Source organism: Salmo trutta, chromosome 18 (assembly GCF_901001165.1).
Source record: "Salmo trutta chromosome 18, fSalTru1.1, whole genome shotgun sequence".
Classification (NCBI taxonomy): domain Eukaryota; kingdom Metazoa; phylum Chordata; class Actinopteri; order Salmoniformes; family Salmonidae; genus Salmo; species Salmo trutta.
Window position 1 is genome coordinate 8,657,701 of NC_042974.1, and position 21,661 is coordinate 8,679,361.

General features: G+C 43.8%; 1 protein-coding gene across 21 annotated transcripts in view; it reads left to right on the top strand.

Annotated features, from left to right (window-relative positions):
• The window catches only part of LOC115152808 (neurexin-1a), a 758,004-nt gene that overhangs the window by 639,042 nt on the left and 97,301 nt on the right, over positions 1 to 21,661 (top strand). For 16 of the 21 annotated variants that reach the window (XM_029697621.1, XM_029697623.1, XM_029697625.1 and 13 more), the window contains 2 exons: positions 2,162 to 2,251; positions 3,762 to 4,084. In XM_029697621.1, the coding sequence (XP_029553481.1) occupies positions 2,162 to 2,251; positions 3,762 to 4,084 (413 nt within the window). The remainder of the gene's footprint in view (positions 1 to 2,161; positions 2,252 to 3,761; positions 4,085 to 21,661) is intronic. The other 5 variants (XM_029697634.1, XM_029697636.1, XM_029697640.1 and 2 more) reach the window with 1 other exon arrangement.

A 21,661-nucleotide genomic window follows, 5' to 3' on the forward strand; every position in this document is an offset into this window, starting at 1 on the left:
TTATCTTTTACCAGATCTAATGTGTTATATTCTCCTACATTCATTTCACATTTCCACAAACTTCAATGTGTTTCCTTTCAAATGGTATCAATAATATGCATATCCTTGCTTCCGGTTCTGAGCTTCAGGCAGTTAGATTTGGGTATGTCATTTTGAGCAAAAAATGTATAAAAAGGGGTGGATCCTTAAGAGTTTAGTTTTTTTGGGTGACTACACTTGACTATTTATATTTTTGACAACTTTTACTTTTACTCAACTACATTCCTAAAGAAAATAAAGTGCTTTTACTCTTTACATTTTCCCTGACACCAAAAGTACTCCTTACATTTTGAATGCTTAGCAGGACAAGAAAATGGTCTAATTCACGCAGTTATCAAGAGAACATTCCTGGTTATCCCTACTGCCTCTGATCTGGCATACTCACTAAACACAAATGCTTCGTTTGTGAATTTTGTCTGTGTTGAACTGTGCCCCTGGCTATCCATGAATTAAAAAAACAAGAAAATAGTGTTGTCTGGTTTGCTTATTAATATAATACATTTTAAATGATTTATTATTTTAGTTTTTGATAATTAAGGTACATTTAAAACCAAATACCATTAGACTTTTACTTAAGTAGTATTCTACTGGGTGACTTTCACTTTTACTTCAGTCCTTTTCTTTTAAGGTATCTTTACTTTTACTCAAGTATGACAATTGGCTACTTTTTCCACCATTGCTATTTGGTACGCATCCAAAGGGGGTTGCAGAGTTTGGTCTCATCAACACCAAGAGTTCACCGCTCTTGCCTCTATCACAAGCTCCTTCTGTTCCTCTCAATTATTGTTTGGTTCAGTTTAATCTCTCTGTTTCTCACAGTTTCTGTTTTTAAGTTTCTATTTATCCACCCACAAGCCACACTGCTTTTGACATCTACAGAAAAACTGGTTAAAAAGCAATTAAGGAGATAATTGTTGTTATCAATCTCATTTGCACGTACGTCTACTGGGAATGAGAGGATGAGAGTGATGATATCCTTTTCATTGTCATTACCCTGACTCCTTACTGTATCCATTGTCAAAGCCTTCAACGTCATTACCCTGACTCTTAGTGTAGCCATTGTCAAAGCCTTCAGCTTCAATACCCTAACTCTTAGTGTATCCATTGTCAAAGCCTTCAGCGTCATTACCCTGACTCTTACTGTATCCATTGTCAAAGCCTTCAGAGTCATTACCCTGACTCCTTAGTGTAGCCATTGTCAAAGACTTCATCATCATTACCCTGACACTTAGTGTAGCCATGGTCAAAGACTTCATCATCATTACCCTGACACTTAGTGTAGCCATGGTCAAAGCCGTCAGTATCATTACCCTGACACTTAGTGTAGCCATGGTCAAAGACTTCATCATCATTACCCTGACACTTAGTGTAGCCATGGTCAAAGCCGTCAGTATCATTACCCTGACTCTTAGTGTTTCTATTTTCAAAGCCTTCATCGTCATTACCCTGACTCTTAGTGTAGCCATTGTCAAAGCCTTCACTGCTATTGGAATAGTGTTCCAGTATGTGTGCACCTATTTTGACACCCAAATATGTTGTTTCTTTGATTTTTGAAATGCCTATGTTGATTGATGATTTTTTGTTAGCTTATTGTCACCTGGTTATTAGTGAACTTGTTTAAATGGGGATGGGATGTGCTATATATGTATATACTTTGTTATGTACTCTAAACCATAAACTGTGTGCAAAAGGTTGAATATTTTTCACAAACAATACATTCTGGGAATGTATAACTAGCTAAAAAGTCTGCCAAAAAGAAAGCAAGAAAATTAAAAAATGTGTTTTGGAAATCATTTTGGCAAGACTTATGTTACGAAAATGTTTAAATTTGTGATTTGGTTTTGGTTTATACATTAACATAACTCTATTAACCTAGTTGAAACTTCAGCGTGCTAGTTCTCAATTAATATAGGAATAATTGGTTGGCTAAAATTAAAATAAAATGATTTGAGTAAGTGAAGTTGGGTCGATGAAATGTTGTAGGTAACTTTTTGTTTATTTTAAACGTCTAAAACGTATTAAAAACTTTGTGGCAGTTGTTATAGCTCAAGAATTAAGTATTGACATTTAACCTTTGACTTTACAGACTTTAACCACTGAAATGTCTCTTTAAACTTTAAAGGCAACAATGATAACGAACGCCTGGCGATTGCTAGACAGCGAATCCCATATCGACTTGGTCGAGTAGTTGATGAATGGCTACTCGACAAAGGTAAAAACATTGATTAAAACTTCAAATTAAAATAATTTGATCATAACCCAGTAATATTTTTTGTAACCAATAAACCGTAAAAATTTTAATGTTCAGTAAAACTTCAATAAAACTAAATATTTTAAAAATAGTTAAATGTAGCTAGCTAGTAACATTGCACACTTTCTTTTTAGAGATGTCAGCTTCAGGTTAAAGGGACTGTAAACATAAATCTAACTATTTCCTGAAGTAATATCAACAATGATAAAATGTATATAAATTATTATAACATTGTTGTCATTTGATACCTAAATGATCAACAAAAAAATGTCCAGTTAAATTATACATGCAGTTGATATTTGTAGTGTTGTATTTTATACACATATATACATGTATGTGGTTGTTTATAATGGATCATACTGATTCAACTTCTAGAAATGTTCAATGATAAATAGAGTGCAATATTAATTGGCATAAAGAAAGTGAGTCCCTTTAACAGATATTGTAAACATGTATAGGGAATGAATATCAAGGCAATGTATGATAAAACTCAAAAGTTTGACTGCATGCCTTTTTGTATGTTTCTAGAAACCAAGTTGTATCTCCCACCATGATTCTTTTTCATTTTGATGTGTTCTGTTTCACTTTTTATGTTCCCTTTTATTTTACTGTCACCAATGACACTTTTGTTATGTCCCTCATTTTTCAAAACTCATTGTATATTTTAAGTTGCATTCGCTTCTTGCTAAAAGGCGGTCTTGGGATGATGATAAAAGTCAAATTAATAATTTTAACTTTGGCAAAACTTTTGAAATGTATGTTAAATATCGTTTTAACTTTAGAAATGTATGTTAAATATAGTAATGAAACCCAAAACTTCGATACATACTATAACTATGAATTATGTTTTTTATTATCATAATGAAACAAAACTTCTATATAATCATACATTTTTTTAAAGTGGTGAGTGTTTTCAAAGAAATTCAAGTGTCAAGCTATTCAAAGAGGATAATTGGAGCCTGTAAGATGACACATCTGTCAACTCTATTTTCTCCACAGACAAACTGTCCCTTTTTAAATTCCATCACATATAAAAACTCACACTTCTAATATGTTCTTATTATTTAAAGGAAAAAATAAATTGCAGTTTAGCCCAATGCTGTCAAGTAATACTAGATTTACACACAGTTAAATTGACTTGATTGTCCTTTTAGCAAAGCTGCAGTACATTGATTTACCACAACTGTTTGCTTCATTCTTTCTCCCTTTGAGTCTGTGTGGTTCCATCCCATCATTCTAACCGCAATAAATTACCATGAGAGGCTTGCCTCTAGCAATGCGTAATTTATCGCAACTCATTAGCCGACTGGGCAAATAATCTGTGTTCCTATGCGCAATCATTTTTCATCACGCTTCAATTTTGTATTTCTGTTTTGACTCAACATACAAATAGGGAGTTAGTGGTGGCAGAGTCAGTCCACGTTCCATCCAACATACATTCTTGTATATATGTAACATTGTTTTCCCACAGGTCGGCAGCTCACTATCTTCAACAGCCAGACCACCATACAGATAGGTGGCTGGGACAGGGACAGGAGTCGCTCGTTTCAGGGCCAGCTCTCAGGCCTCTACTATAACGGGCTGAAGGTGTTCAACATGGCCACGGAAGGAGATCCTAACATCCGCATCCAGGGGAGCGTGAGACTGGTGGGAGAGTCACCCTCTTCCATCACGCCACAGTCCAGTGCCAATACAGGCAACCGGTCGGAAACGTCCACCTCCATTATAGAGATCACCACGACGACAGCGTCCAGTAGGAAAGTGAAGCAGACGACGCCACGGGAACCTCAGCAGGTAGGATAAGTCAAAACTTAAGATAAGATATACTTTAGCATTATTATTTATTAGACATTTGTCTTCTGCTTTGTCTAACCAATATACAGTGCTTATACACACAAAACACATTGGGTTGGAGGGGCTGGAGCAGAGGACTGCATAGGGCAGGGCTCAAACCTTCTGGTCTTCTTATTCTCTGTACAGTCAGGTCTAAAATGTTTCATCTTTCTCAAGGGTGCCAGTAATTAAGACCTGATATTATCTTTTCTTGTTATGTGTCTTATCCTGGTCTGAGATCTGTCTGTGAGCCTGGTCTGGGATCTGTCTGTGAGCCTGGTCTGGGATCTGTCTGTGAGCCTGGTCTGGGATCTGTCTGTGAGCCTGTTCTGAGATACTGTATGTCTGTGCTTTATATCTTGGTCTATGAGCCTGGTCTGAAATCTGTCTGTGAGCCTGGTCTGAGATCTGTCTGTGAGCTTGGTCTGAGATCTGTCTGTGAGCCTGGTCTGAGATCTGTCTGGGAGCCTGGTCTGGGATCTGTCTGTGAGCCTGTTCTGAGATACTGTATGTCTGTGCTGTATATCTTGGTCTATGAGCCTGGTCTGAGATCTGTCTGTGAGCCTGGTCTGAGATCTGTCTGTGATGTTTAGCCAACTCCTATGTTTGTTCACATGACAAAGACCAAGAAAAGCACAATTTATTTATTTAACCTTTAACTAGTCAAGCCAGTTAAGAACAATTTATTATTTCCAATGACGGCCTACCAAAAGGCAAAAGGCCTCTTGCGGGGACGGAGGCTGGACAAAACCCACATCACAACAACACAACACTACATAAAGACATAGAGACAACACAACACTACATAAAGAGAGACCTAAGACAACATCATAGCATGGCAGCAACACATGACAACAAAGCATGGCATCAACACAACATGACAACAACATAGTAGCAACACAACATGGCAGCAGCACAACATGGTAGCAGCACTTAACAGGGTATAAACATTATTGGGCACAGACAGCACAAAGGGCAAGAAGGTAGAGACGACAACAATGTATCACGCAAAGCAGCCACAACTGTCAGTAGAAGTGTCCATGATTGAGCCTTTGAATGAAGAGAAAACTGTCCAGTTTGGACTCTTTTTTTTACTCTTTTTGTGGTTATGTGTTTTCCTTTTTTCAGTGATAAAAATATCTCGTTATGACCTCAAGCCATTTGAAAAGTCTATGCATGTACACTTTATTAACAAAAGCATGTAGACACCCCTTCAAATATGTGGCTTCTGCTCTTTCAGCCACAACCATTGCTGACAGGTGTATAAAATTGAGCACACAGCTATGCAATCTCCATAGACAAACATTGGTAGGAGAATAGCCTTACTGAAGAGCTCAGTGACTTTCAATGTGGCACCTTCATAGGATGTCACCTTTCCAACAAGTCAGTTTGTTAAATTTCTGCCCTGCTAGAGCTGCCCCGGTCAACTGTAAGTGCTGTTATTGTGAAGTGAAATGTCTAGTAGCAACAAAGGCACATCCAGGAAGTGGTGAGGCCACACAAGCTCACAGAACAGGACCGCCGAGAGCTGAAGCGTGTAGCGCGTAAAAATGGTCTGTCCTGGTTTGCAACACTCACTACCGAGTTCCAACACTCACTACCGAGTTCCAACACTCACTACCGAGTTCCAACACTCACTACCGAGTTCCAACACTCACTACCGAGTTCCAACACTCACTACCGAGTTCCAACACTCACTACCGAGTTCCAACACTCACTACCGAGTTCCAACACTCACTACCGAGTTCCAAACTGCCTCTGGAATCAACGTCAGCACAAGAGTCAGCACAAGAACTGTTTGTCAGGAGCTTCATGAAATGGGGTTCCATGGCCGAGCAGCCACACACAAGCCTAATGCCTCGATCAAACCTACAGCGTCATTGCGCAAAATGGTACGCAGCGTCATCTGGATATGTGTGCAACAGAAGTTACATCCAAACAAGGGCACTGCGTTCATCCACCTCTGGCCTGCTGGCCCCCCTACCTCTGCGGAAGCACAGTTCCCGCTCAGCCCAGTCAAAACTGTTCTCTGCTCTGGCACCCCAATGGTGGAACAAGCTCCCTCACGACGCCAGGACAGCGGAGTCAATCACCACCTTCCGTAGACACCTGAAACCCCACCTCTTTAAGGAATACCTGGGATAGGATAAAGTAATCCTTCTAACCCCCCCCCCAAAAAAAAGATATAGATGTACTATTGTAAAGTGGTTGTTCCACTGGATATCATAAGGTGAATGCACCAATTTGTAAGTCGCTCTGGATAAGAGCGTCTGCTAAATGACGTAAATGTAAATTTAAATGTAAGTTCAAAATTCCCCTTCTGCTACCATTTGCCAAGCCGTCTACGCATACAGTTTGACACATACATTAGATAAATCCAACATATGCACCACACGGAACACACTGCAACTGCCTCTGCAATGCAATGCTGCAAGGCAAACGCAGTGTTCCATTGGAAACTAATGTACTTCTGGTGTACCAAAATGCAATTATGCTGTCAATGTGATGAAGGCACATGATGACCATGCGCAATGCCAAGAGCTGGCTGGAGTGGTGTAAAGCTCACCGCCATTGGACTCTGGAGCAGTGGAAATGCGTTCTCTGGAGTGATGAATCACGATTCACCATCTGGCAGTCCGATGGACGAATCTGGGTTCGGCGAATGACAGGAAAACACTACCTGCCCCAATACATAGTGCCAACTGTAAAGTTTGGAGAAGGAATAATGGTCTGGGGCTGTTTTTCATTGTTCGGGCTAGGCCCCTTAGTTCCAGGGAAGGGAAATCGTAACGCTACAGCATACAATGACATTCTAGACGATTCTGTGCTTCCAACTTTGTGGCAAAAGTTTGGGGAAGGTCCTTTCCTGTTTCAGCATGACCATGCCCTCATGCACAAAGCAAGGTCCATGCAGAAATGGTTTGTTGAGATCGGTCTGGAAGAACTTGACTGGCCTGCACAGAACCCCGACCTCCACCTCATCAAACACCTTTGGGATGAATTGGAATGCCGACTGCGAGCCAGATCTAAATGCCCAACATCAGTGCCCGACCAAACTAATGCTCTTGTGGCTGAATGGAAGCAAGCCCCAACAGCAATGTTCCAGCATATTGTGGAAAGCCTTCCCAGAAGAGTGAAGGCTGTTATAGCAGCAAAGGGGAGACCAAATCCATATTAAACCCAAGAATTTGTAATGAGATGTTCGACAAGCAGGTGTCCACATACGTTTGGTCATGTAATGTATTCGACATACAGTGCATTATATGTAACCCAACAACACAATATGTTCTCATAACTGTCTAAATATTATGAGTTTTCTGGTGTTAGCTGTTCTATTTCCGATGATGCATCTGACCTCAACACCTCAAAGGGTGAATCATGTCTTCCACCACCAGCCTAACGTAAGATCACTGTTTATGCCAATGTCTGCTATGACACAACTAGACATATGCTGCAATCAAGTGTGACATATTACATCTAGAAACATGACAGATAATACACTGTAGGCCTATTAATATACTCTCCATCTGGAGACACAGACATGTGAAGTATGGTAGATAATACATTTATATTCATTGTTGTGTAAATTAACACATGCAGGTACATTTTTATAATCCAATGTAAGAATGGATGAAAATTATTTGTCCTGATTGTTATGTATGTTTGTTTTCTTGTCATTTAAAGAAATGTGCTTTGAATAATGAAGCTTATTGCTTCTGATTGACTCTAACAGTTCTATTGGAAGCTGGATTCCGTGCAGACATGCAGACTAGACTGTATGGCCAGGAATCATTTAGGTCACTGCGTATAGGGAAAGATGGGGTGACTGGCTCCTACGTCTCTAAAGTTCCTTTTGTGTGTGTCTGGCCAAGGAGAGACACCACTATGTGGCCTCCTCAAGTGCTGTTGTAGTGAAGAAATACACATGATGCTGCACAGGGCGTTTTCTGCCTCCATGCTCATAGGGCACAGCCCAGGGGGCGTTTTCTGCCTCCATGCTCATAGGGCACAGCCCAGGGGGCGTTTTCTGCCTCCATGCTCATAGGGCACAGCCCAGGGCGCGTTTTCTGCCTTCATGCTCATAGGGCACAGCCCAGGGGGCGTTTTCTGCCTCCATGCTCATAGGGCACAGCCCAGGGGGCGTTTTCTGCCTCCATGCTCATAGGGCACAGCCCAGGGGGCGTTTTCTGCCTTCATGCTCATAGGGCACAGCCCAGGGGGCGTTTTCTGCCTTCATGCTCATAGGGCACAGCCCAGGGGGCGTTTTCTGCCTTCATGCTCATAGGGCACAGCCCAGGGGGCGTTTTCTGCCTTCATGCTCATAGGGCACAGCCCAGGGGGCGTTTTCTGCCTTCATGCTCATAGGGCACAGCCCAGGGGGCGTTTTCTGCCTCCATGCTCATAGGGCACAGCCCAGGGGGTGTTTTCTTCCTCCATGCTCATAGGGCACAGCCCAGGGGGCGTTTTCTTCCTCCATGCTCATAGGGCACAGCCCAGGGGGTGTTTTCTTCCTCCATGCTCATAGGGCACAGCCCAGGGGGTGTTTTCTTCCACCATGCTCATAGGGCACAGCCCAGGGGGTGTTTTCTTCCTCCATGCTCATAGGGCACAGCCCAGGGGGTGTTTTCTTCCACCATGCTCATAGGGCACAGCCCAGGGGGCGTTTTCTGCCTTCATGCTCATAGGGCACAGCCCAGGGGGTGTTTTCTGCCTTCATGCTCATAGGGCACAGCCCAGGGGGTGTTTTCTTCCACCATGCTCAAAATAACAAATAAAAGAGAAATAAAAAAGAAGAGAGGCCAATGAAAACCAAGCCAGTTGTGGTTGAAGTTGTTGTTTTGAGGCTATGAAGTGATTGCTTGTCTTGAGACAAAATAAAGTGATTTTGGTGGAGCAGTGAACATTGAATCGCTTTCATGCCAAATTGATGGACCAGGGCATAGGCTTAGGGTTCACCCCTTGGGTATATGTGCACTGGGCTTGAAGGAGGTCTAATGCCAGATCAGCCACAGACCAAAGAATCAAGTCAGAGGAAGGGCTCTGCCTCACAAACTGGCTGGCTGACATTCACAGACATAATAACAAGATAATAGGCGGTCATTTCATTCACATCACAACCTTTCAGGATTTGTTTATTCACTCTTCAATTGCCCAGAAGATGTGTGTCCTATTGTGTTGCACAACTAGGGGTGATTTTGTGTAATAGCAGGGAGAAAATGTGTTGATAGTTGAGGTTGCTTCAAAAGCTGGAGATTAGAAGGAGGTTGTTTGTCTAGGGAAACATATACAAAATATATACATGTACCTTTTTTTTTCTTTGGGTGTTTCTAAAAGTATTCAGAATAACACAGTGTCTTCTGACACTTAAAGTATTATCCAAAATGACATCCTTAATATCAAAAGAGGAATGGTAATGTAGTATTTACTTCCGGTGTTCACAGTGGATTGATACTCAGCTGTTGGGGCTGCCTTCATATTATATATTTTACTGCAGACATATTCAAAACAGTGTGTTGGCATAACTAACTAAGAATTGAAATACTCTGCAATCAAAACAAATCTAGGAATGAAGAACATTGTAAACAGGGCCAAGTAGTCTACACAATATAATCTCTATACAGGCAAGTCATTTTCCTGGCTCCCTCTGATCGGATATTATGTAGAGCCTTGACTCCACTCTCTGATTGGGTATTGGGTGGAACCCGAGCTTGGCTAATTGGCTCCCCAGTGCTTCGTGCCACAGAGGAGAAGACAGCAATGTTGTCCAGATGTAAATGGGATTTTCAGGGATATATTTCCCATTCTATTGCTTGGGTGGGTTAGCATTCAAGGCTTTTGAGACTCACACACCCCCACTATATCAAACGATGGCCTAGTTTCTAGGAAATACATATAGGCATTGGGATCCCCGAAATAGACACAGACTCTCCCCATCCCTACCCAGTCCGTCAGTGTCCCAGACTGTTTCTTTCTGTCCACAAAGGGATGGAGAAACCAACCCAGACATCATCCTCTCTTACTGGCTTCCTGCCTGCCAAACCCATTTTCATAGAGCTCAGTTCAAGTCTGTGGCTGTGTGTGTGTGAGAGAGAGAGAGAGAGAGAGAGAGAGAGAGAGAGAGAGAGAGAGAGAGAGAGAGAGAGAGAGAGAGAGAGAGAGAGAGAGAGACAAAGAGAGACAAAGAGAGACAAAGAGAGACAAAGAGAGACAAAGAGAGATAGAGAGACACACACAAAGAGAGATAGAGAGAGAGACACACAGAGAGAGAGAGACACACAAAGAGAGAGAGAGACACAAAGAGAGACACACAAGGAGAGAGAGAGACACACAAAGAGAGACACACAAAGAGAGAGAGAGAGACACAAAGAGAGACACACAAAGAGAGAGAGAATACAAAGAGAGAGAGAGAGACACAAAGAGAGAGCAAGAGACACAAAGAGAGAGAGAGCAAGAGACACAAAGAGAGAGAGAGAGAGAGAGAGAGAGCAAGAGACACAAAGAGAGAGCGAGAGAGAGCAAGAGACAAAGAGAGAGAGAGACACAACGAGAGAGAGACACAACGAGAGAGAGTGCGAGCAAGAGACACAAAGACAGAGTGAGCAAGAGACACAAAGACAGAGAGCGGGCAAGAGACACAAAGACAGAGAGAGAGCAAGAGACACAGAGAGAGAGAGACACAAAGAGAGAGAGACACACAAAAAGAGAGAGAGAGACACAAAAAGAGAGAGAGACAAAGAGAGAGAGACACAAAGAGAGAGAGAGTGCAAGCAAAAGACACAAAGACAGAGAGCGAGCAAGCGACAGAGAGAGAGAGCAAGCGACACAAAGAGAGAGAGAGCAAGCGACACAAAGAGAGAGAGAGCAAGAGACACAAAGAGAGAGAGAGAGCAAGAGACACAAAGAGAGAGAGAGAGCAAGAGACACAAAGAGAGAGAGAGAGCAAGAGACACAAAGAGAGAGAGAGAGCAAGAAACAAAGAGAGAGACACAAAGAGAGAGAGTGCGAGCAAGCGACACAAAGACAGAGAGAGAGCAAGAGACACAAAGAGAGAGAGCAAGCAACACAAAGAGAGAGAGAGAGCAAGAGACACAAAGAGAGAGAAAGAGCAAGAGACACAAAGAGAGAGAGAGAGCAAGAGACACAAAGAGAGAGAGCAAGAAACAAAGAGAGAGACACAAAGAGAGAGAGAGAGCAAGCGACACAGAGAGAGAGAGCAAGCGACACAAAGAGAGAGAGAGCAAGCGACACAGAGAGTGCGAGCAAGCGACACAAAGACAGAGAGAGAGCAAGCGACACAGAGAGTGCGAGCAAGCGACACAAAGACAGAGAGAGAGCAAGCGACACAGAGAGAGAGAGCAAGCGACACAAAGACAGAGAGAGAGCAAGAGACACAAAGAGAGAGAGAGCAAGCGACACAAAGAGAGAGAGAGAGCAAGAGACACAAAGAGAGAGAGAGAGCAAGCGACACAAAGACAGAGAGAGAGCAAGCGACACAGAGACAGAGAGAGAGCAAGAGACACAAAGACAGAGAGAGAGCAAGCGACACAAAGACAGAGAGAGAGCAAGAGACACAAAGAGAGAGAGAGCAAGCGACACAAAGAGAGAGAGAGAGCAAGAGACACAAAGAGAGAGACACAAAGAGAGAGAGAGTGCGAGCAAGCGACACAAAGACAGAGAGAGAGCAAGCGACACAGAGAGAGAGAGCAAGCGACACAAAGAGAGAGAGAGCAAGCGACACAAAGAGAGAGAGAGCAAGAGACACAAAGAGAGAGAGAGAGCAAGCGACACAAAGACAGAGAGAGAGCAAGAGACACAAAGAGAGAGAGAGCAAGCGACACAAAGAGAGAGAGAGAGCAAGAGACACAAAGAGAGAGAGAGAGCAAGAGACACAAAGAGAGAGAGAGAGCAAGCGACACAAAGACAGAGAGAGAGCAAGAGACACAAAGAGAGAGAGCAAGCAACACAAAGAGAGAGAGAGAGCAAGAGACACAAAGAGAGAGACACAAAGAGAGAGAGAGTGCGAGCAAGCGACACAAAGACAGAGAGAGAGCAAGAGACACAAAGAGAGAGAGAGCAAGCGACACAAAGAGAGAGAGAGAGCAAGAGACACAAAGAGAGAGAGAGAGCAAGAGACACAAAGAGAGAGAGAGAGCAAGCGACACAAAGACAGAGAGAGAGCAAGAGACACAAAGAGAGAGAGCAAGCAACACAAAGAGAGAGAGAGAGCAAGAGACACAAAGAGAGAGAAAGAGCAAGAGACACAAAGAGAGAGAGAGAGCAAGAGACACAAAGAGAGAGAGAGAGCAAGAGACACAAAGAGAGAGAGAGCAAGCGACACAAAGAGAGAGAGTGCGAGCAAGCGACACAAAGACAGAGAGAGAGCAAGAGACACAAAGAGAGAGAGCAAGCGACACAAAGACAGAGAGAGAGCAAGAGACACAAAGAGAGAGAGCAAGCGACACAAAGAGAGAGAGAGAGCAAGAGACACAAAGAGAGAGAGAGAGGAAGAGACACAAAGAGAGAGAGAGAGCAAGAGACACAAAGAGAGAGAGAGAGCAAGAGACACAAAGAGAGAGAGAGAGGAAGAGACACAAAGAGAGAGAGAGAGCAAGAGACACAAAGAGAGAGAGAGAGGAAGAGACACAAAGAGAGAGAGAGAGCAAGAGACACAAAGAGAGAGAGAGAGGAAGAGACACAAAGAGAGAGAGAGCAAGAGACAAAGCGAGAGACAGAAAGAGATAATAATCCAAGCAAGTCAATTCCGATGTTATTATTCCTTTCCATTTCATAACTATTGATTGAGTGTAAATATTTTCTTCCCCTCCTAAGATTAGTCCAGGCCTGTGAACCATAGCAGCAACATGCAATCCACAGTGGAAGATCAGACAGTGGTCTGTAATTGTGTTTAATCTCTAATCTGTGTATGAGGCGTTATCTTTATAAATCTTGACAAAAGCCAGCGGATTCGGCAGTCAGGAAGGAAGCTGCTGCTGATGCACCTGTCCTACTTTTCTGTTTCAAATTGTTTCATTATAACGGAATAATACTGTGTTACACATTAACGCATTCCATGTCCATATTTGCTCACAGGTGTAAATGCATTTTATCTCTTATTCTTATCCGTATTTTTTTAAACTGCATTCTTGGTTAGGGGGCTCGTAAGTAAGCATTTCACTGTAAATTCTACACCTGTTGTATTCGGCGCATGTGACTAATATAATTGGATTTGATTCTGAATAGACTGTAAATATGAACAGATACTGCACACCGTAGACACCACATAAAGATAAACATAGAATACTGTTTCAGACCACTGCTCTCTCAGCTGAATAGGTAAGTACTGTAACTGAATGTACATTACCTCTTCACTCCAACTGCTTTGAGAGCATTGGAATTAGACAATCAATGATAATCAAAGAATGTTCAACAAACAATCAAAGAACGTTCAAAAACCACTGATGGCGTCAACGATGACATGCTCTTTGTACTACTCCAAGTGGTTGACCTTGTATCCATAGCCCTCAGTCACTAACCCCTGCCTTTCTATATAGTCCTAAACATCATCAATCCATTTTTCTTTTAGCCTAATCTGTTTTGTCTCTCTGTACTATTACACATCAGTAAAGGTCAAACCAAATATTTAATGTTACCCCACCCCTATTACCTCCTACAACATGTCCCTATGTCACAGCCATTACCAACAAGTACCTCCTAAAACCTCTCGCTATGTCACAGCCATTACCAACTACCATCTCCTACAACCTCTGCCTATGTCACAGACATTACCAACTACCACCTCCAACAACCTCTCCCTATGTCACAGACATTACCAACTACCACCTCCTACAACCTCTCCCTATGTCACAGCCATTACCAACTAGCACCTCCTACAACCTCTCCCTATGTCACAGACATTACCAACTACCATCTCCTACAACCTCTCCCTATGTCACAGACATTACCAACTAGTACCTCCTACAACCTCTCCCTATGTCACAGACATTACCAACTACCACCTCCAACAACCTCTCCCTATGTCACAGCCATTACCAACTACCACCTCCTACAACCTCTCCCTATGTCACAGCCATTACCAACTACCACCTCCAACAACCTCTCCCTATGTCACAGCCATTACCAACTACCACCTCCAACAACCTCTCCCTATGTCACAGCCATTACCAACTACCACCTCCTACAACCTCTCCCTATGTCACAGCCATTACCAACTAGCACCTCCTACAACCTCTCCCTATGTCACAGACATTACCAACTAGCACCTCCTACAACCTCTCCCTATGTCACAGACATTACCAACTACCACCTCCTACAACCTCTCCCTATGTCACAGACATTACCAACTACCATCTCCTACAACCTTTCCCTATGTCACAGACATGATCAATTTAAATTTGTAGGAATTGTGAAAAAACTATTACAAACACTAGTTAAAAACATTGCAGTAATCTGCTCAATACCTTAGCATCGTTGCAGCAACCCCCAACTACTAACACAGCTTTATCTTTGTTATAAACAAAATGCAGCCAATTCCCAAGGGTCCTGCATATGAAATGCAGCTAATTGGTAACTGTTTATTACTGTATAAGTATTGATTATAAACATGATGTATAAGCAGAGCTGACTACCAACCCTCCTCCAGACTGGCTATGAATCATACATGATTCAAATAAATGTGCATTCAAGGAAGGGAAATGTGCTTAGAAAATGAGAAATGTCATTGTAGCACTGCAGAAGGGCCTCTAAGAGCGAGCTGAGAAGTGTGTGTGTTGGTCACTGTGAGTGTTTTGTTTTTATGCTTATTTTATTTATTTAACTAGGCAAGTCAGTTAAGAACAAATTATTATTTACAATGACAGCCTACCCCGGCCAAAGCCAGACATCGCTGGGCCAATTGTGTGGGACACCCAATCACGGCCAGATGTGATACAGCCTGGATTCAAACCAGGGACTGTAGTGACGACTCTTGCACTGAGATGCAGTGCCTTTAACCGCTGCGCCACTCGGGAGTCCGAGTGTGTGTGTTACTCTGATGCATTCATAGTGAGGAAGGTCGACTGGTTGAAGGGGCGGTTTTCAGAGAAGAGTGGAGAAGAGATGATGCGAGGTGAAGATGTCTCTAAGGCCTCTGTGTCTGTCTGCTGTTCTGTTCTATGTGACTGCCCTCCTATGCTGCTTCTCTCACCAGGAGTCACACTGCCTGTCATCTCAGGTCACTAAGGCTGGAGAGAGACAGACCCTCCCCACTCATCGTCATTTACTGGTAGAAGCATACAGCTAGCTATACAATATGTGTTATCTATTTACCATACAGTGACTTGCGAAAGTATTCACCCCCTCCTTTGCATTTTGTCCTATTTTGTTGCCTTACAACCTGGAATTAAAATTGATATTGGGGGGGTGTGTACCATTTGATTTACACAGCATGCCTGCCATTTTGAGATGCACATTTTTTTTTATTGTGAAACAAACAAGAAATAAGACAAAAAAACTGAAAACTTGAGCGTGCATAAGTATTCACCTGATATTCTGATATTTTTTTATAACCCAACCCTGATCTGTACTTCGCCACAACTTTGTCCCTGACCTGTTTGGAGAGCTCCTTGGTCTTCATAGTGCCGTTTGCTTGGTGGTGCCCCTTGCTTAATGGTATTGCAGACTCTTTGGCCTTTCAGAACAGGTGTATATATACTGAGATCATGTGACAGATCATGTGACACTTAGATTGCAAACAGGTGGACTTTATTTAACTAATCATGTGACTTCTGAAGGTAATTGATTGCACCAGACCTTATTTAGGGGCTTCATAGCAAAGGGGGTGAATACATATGAACGCACCACTTTTCTGCTTTCATTTTGCACACACACATACACATATATAGTGTTTCCCCCCGGCGCTAAGACGATCACCACCCACAGATCACTGCCTCTCATCACTGCTTAGCTTTTGGAACAGTTTAATGCTATCATTGACACTCATTAGTAGATGAAGGTCAATCAACTGACAAGCTACTGAATGGGAAGTGTGTGTGTGTGTGTGTGTGTGTGTGTGTGTGTGTGTGTGTGTGTGTGTGTGCGTGCGTGCGTGCGTGCGTGCGTGCGTGCGTGCGTGCAGGATTTCAATTCCAATTACAGAGTGCTACAAAATGATATAGAAACAGTGAATGAATAATCACAAGCCTCGTGGAGCCACCTAATGTGTTCATTCAGACCCATCTGTGAAGATCTGCCAAGGAGATCAACCACCAATTAGCCTGTTACCAGTGTCCTATGGTTTTTGTCAAGCAGGATTTCAATTCCAATGTTGCCTTATGTTTTAGATACATTAACTCATAAATATGATACATATTTGAGTGTTGCTGTCATCTTTCCTCCTTTAGAAGACTTAGGGTGGGTTGCACCAACATGGTTTAAATTATTTAATCTTATTTTGACTTAGTTTATTTCACCTATTATTTCACCTATTTCACCTTATTTTTGACTTAGTGGTTGTGGTGTTTTGTGTGTGTCACTGTGGCGGAGTATATATCCTGCCTCCAAAATGGCACACTGTCCTTTAAATAGTGCATTACATTTGGCTAGGGCCCATTGGGCTATGGTCAAAAGTATGTAGGGAATAGGGTGTCATTTGGGATGTGGCAATATTATACTATATGGGGCTGCTCTAGCCTAATGAAGTGTCATCTCACGTAAGAGAGTCAGCCCTCATCCAATTACACTGTCTGTCTGTCTGCCAGCCTCCCTGCACAATATGACTGTGTGTGTGTGTGTGTGTGTGTGTGTGTGTGTGTGTGTGTGTGTGTGTGTGTGTGTGTGTGTGTGTGTGTGTGTGTGTGTGTGTGTGTGTGTGTGTGTGTGTGTGTGTGTTGGTGTGTGTGTCCGTGTGTGTGTGTTGGTGTGTGTGTCCGTGAGTGTGTGTGTGTGTGAGTGTTGGTGTGTGTGTCCGTGTGTGTGTGCACACCTAAATTTTATCTTCCACCAGTGACTTATTTGATTTGTGTCCCTCCATTTTTTTCTATTCTGTCTCACCAATGTTTTCCCTAACGTGGGGAACACCACACTAGACTATTGCCCCCTTTTGGCCTGCAAAGTTTTATTGCTTGTTTATTTTGTAATTTAAGGAGTAATTAGAGTTGTCTCCAGTTTGCCCCCCAGTCCTTTGAGGAACAAAACAGGGGTGTCCTTTTAGGACATTTTTCACCCCGATTCATTGGCTTATTTGATACAGGGCCTTGATTTCCTGCTGTCTCATCTGAGTTTTCCCAAGGTAGAGAAATCCAGAACATTGTTAAACCGTTTTTTCCTGCAGCATTTTGTTACCCATTTATGGGTACTTATATGAGGTGTCTTCATCGGTCTTTAGGCCCCTAGTACTTTGAAAAACAGAATGGGGCTGAACGGGGATGTTCCCTCTGAGTCGTTGGGATGGATAGGCTGCTTTTGTTTAAATAAATACGGCACTCTGCTCTCCGCTTTGCCACCCTCAGACATGACTAATGGCAGCCAGAGCTGCCAGCAGAACAGACACTTTGAGCGATGGGGTGAGGAGATAAATAAAGCAGGTGATCAAAACACACTCGTTCCGTTTGTCTCTCTCCTCTCCACCAGACCTGGTTGTCAGCTGAAGAGAGGTGTGGTGCCTGTTTAATATCAGAGGGGGTGGGGAAGGAATGTGTAATTAAGACACTTCCCATTTATCTCCAAATGTCCACTTTAGAAAATAATAGTGAGTTCAGCCAATTCCGCCTCTTTTGCAACAGGTTGTAGTTTGGTGAAGATGGTTATTGGTACGCACTGGTCTGATAAGTTTGGAGCTATCGATGGGTGCTATTAAACAGACCAGATCAGACTGCAATAAACAGCAGCAAAATAAATATTGATGGCCCATAGTATTGTAGTGGCAGAAGAAGAAGGAGCAGCAACAGTCTTAAGGGTAGGCCATCGTGGCCATGGTGGACACAGTGAAATAAACTGGGAGTAAATAAACAGAGAAAGGGAGAGTGAGGAAGAGATCGAGCTCAGATTATGTTTAGTTAAAGCCTCCCAGTAATCAGAGACTGAGAGCACCCTGTCTCACTGCAGCCCCCACCTCCTATCCCCAGTAATCAGAGAACGACAACACCCTGTCTCACTGCACCCCCACCTCCTATCCCCAGTAGGGATCAGACAGACAGCACCCTGTCTCACTGCACCCCCACCTCCTATCCCCAGTAATCAGAGAACGACAGCACCCTGTCTCACTGCACCCCCACCTCCTATCCCCAGTAGGGATCAGACAGACAGCACCCTGTCTCACTGCACCCCCCACCTCCTATCCCCAGTAGGGATCAGACAGACAGCACCCTGTCTCACTGCACCTCCACCTCCCATCCCCAGTAATCAGAAAACGACAGCACCCTGTCTCACTGCACCCCCCAGCTCCTATCCCCAGTAGGGATAAGACAGACAGCACCCTGTCTCACTGCAACACCACATCCTATCCCCAGTAGGGATCAGACAGATAGCACCCTGTCTCACTGCACCCCCCACCTCCTATCCCCAGTAGGGATCAGACAGACAGCACCCTGTCTCACTGCACCCCCCACCTCCTGTCCCCAGTAGGGATCAGACTTACAGCACCCTGTCCACTGCACCCCCACCTCCCATCCCCAGTAGGGATCAGACAGACAGCACCCTGTCTCACTGCACCCCCCACCTCCTATCCCCAGTAGGGATCAGACAGACAGCACCCTGTCTCACTGCATCCCCCACCTCCTATCCCCAGTAGGGATAAGACAGACAGCACCCTGTCTCACTGCAACTCCACCTCCCATCCCCAGTAATCAGAAACCGACAGCACCCTGTCTCACTGCACCCCCCACCTCCTATCCCCAGTAGGGATCAGACAGACAGCACCCTGTCTCACTGCACCCCCCACCTCCTATCCCCAGTAATCAGAGAACGACAGCACTCTGTCTCACTGCACCCCCAACCTCCTATCCCCAGTAGGGATCAGACAGACAGCACCCTGTCTCACTGCCACTCCACCTCCCATCCCCAGTAATCAGAAACCGACAGCACCCGGTCTCACTGCACCCCCCACCTCCTATCCCCAGTAGGGATCAGACAGACAGCACCCTGTCTCACTGCACCCCCCACCTCCCATCCCCAGTAATCAGAGACTTACAGCACCCTGTCTCACTGCACCCCCCACCTCCTATCCCCAGTAAGGATCAGACAGACAGCACCCTGTCTTACTGCACCCCCCACCTCCTAACCCAAGTAGGGATCAGACCGACAGCACCCTGTCTCACTGCACCCCCCACCACCCATCCGAGCCTGCCAGTGGTGACAAAAGTACCCAATTGTCATACTTGAGTGAAAGTAAAGATACCTTAATACCTTAATAGAAAATTACATCCATAACACTCCCCAAGAGGACAGGTTACCAGGTGGCTGAGTAGACCATAACAACTCAAGAGGACAGGTAACCAGGTGGCTGAGTAGACCATAGCAGACCCAATAGGAAAGGTAACCAGGTGGCTGAGTAGACCATAGCAACTCAAGAGGACAGGTTACCAGGTGGCTGAGTAGACCATAGCAGACCCAAGAGGACAGGTAACCAGGTGGCTGAGTTGACCATAGCAGACCCAAGAGGACAGGTAACCAGGTGGCTGAGTAGACAATAGCAGACCCAAGAGGACAGGTAACCAGGTGGCTGAGTAGACAATAGCAGACCCAAGAGGACAGGTAACCAGGTGGCCAGGTGGCTGAGTTGACCATAGCAGACCCAAGAGGAAAAGTAACCAGGTGGCTGAGTAGACCATAGCAACTCAAGAGGACAGGTAACCAGGTGGCTGAGTAGACCTAAGCAGACCCAGAGGAATGGTAACCAGGTGGCTGAGTAGACCTAAGCAGACCCAGAGGAATGGTAACCAGGTGGCTCAGTAGACCATAGCAGACCCAAGACGAAAGGTAACCAGGTGGCTGAGTAGACCTAAGCAGACCCAAGAGGAAAGGTAACCAGGTGGCTGAGTAGACCTAAGCAGACCCAGAGGAATGGTAACCAGGTGGCTCAGTAGACCATAGCAGACCCAAGACGAAAGGTTACCAGGTGGCTGAGTAGACCACAGCAACTCAAGAGGAAAGGTAACCAGGTGGCTGAGTAGACCATAGCAACTCAAGAGGACAGGTAACCAGGAGGCTGAGTAAACCATAGCAACTCAAGAGGAAAGGTAACCAGGTGGCTGAGTAAACCATAGCGGACCCAAGAGGACAGAGTTGATAAAGGTAATGGAAAGTGGTGGTGTGTTATGTACACAATATGGCTGTAACAAACAGAACCGAAATGTAATATCTTAGAAAAGTACCCTATTTACAGTGGATGTATTGGACAAATCAGAGGCATTAGAGCAGAACACATGATAATGTTCATCTCAACTCTCTGGTTTGCTCTCATAAGGAAGGGAGGAAAGAGGAAGTATTTGTAGTGGCGTTCATTAGGGGTCTTATCAGACTGATTGGCATTTTAGTTTTTTCAATCCCAATCATTAATAAGTTGTAAACTATAACACAGCTATAATTAGCCTTGATGACCGTGTTCTCAAATGAACTTCTAAATGGTCCTTCTCATTCAGGCCCTGAGGTAGAGGAGCTTGTAGTGACAGACCGTGTCATGATCTGAGGCCCTGAGGTAGAGGAGCTTGTAGTGACAGACCGTGTCATGATCTGAGGCCCTGAGGTAGAGGAGCTTGTAGTGACAGACCGTGTAATGATCTGAGGCCCTGAGGTAGAGGAGCTTGTAGTGACAGACCGTGTCATGATCTGAGGCCCTGAGGTAGAGGAGCTAGAGTGGCTGACAGGAATTTGATGAACTTCAGATTTACAGAGAGAAACAGAGGGTGCTGCATTGGCACTGCTGTCGTCTCACCTAGGAAACGTCCTTGTATGTCAAGCAGCGTCAAACCCACAGAGGGAGGTTCAGGATAAACGTAGCTATGCTGATGAGTCAATGGATGATGTCTAAGTGTTTAGTTTCATAATCACTGCCTTTTGATTTTTCAGTCGGTCTCTACAGTTATATTATGACTGTCTCAGTTCATTAATAATGGACGCATTCATGTTCAGTTCTATTATTACTGTCTTTGTTCGTTAATAGATACATTTCCTGTTCAGTTCTATTAGGACTGTTTTAGTGGGTCTCTGTTTCAGTTCATAATAGATACATTTCCTGAGAAAATGAAAAGTTAAGTACTGAGTATATCTCAAATTCCCAACTAACTGTTAAAAAAAGATAAACTTGTTCGAACAATGGTTAAATGTTGTTGTCTCACGGGCTGAATGAGTAAACGATCACATAAAACGTTTCGTCATCATAATATATAATACTAATATAATAATATAAGTTTGAATAATAATAATATATAACATAATAATGTAATATGTCATAATGTAATATATGCCATTTAGAAGACGCATTTATCCAAAGTGACTTAGTCATATGTACACACATTTTACGTACGGGTGGTCCCGGGAGACAAA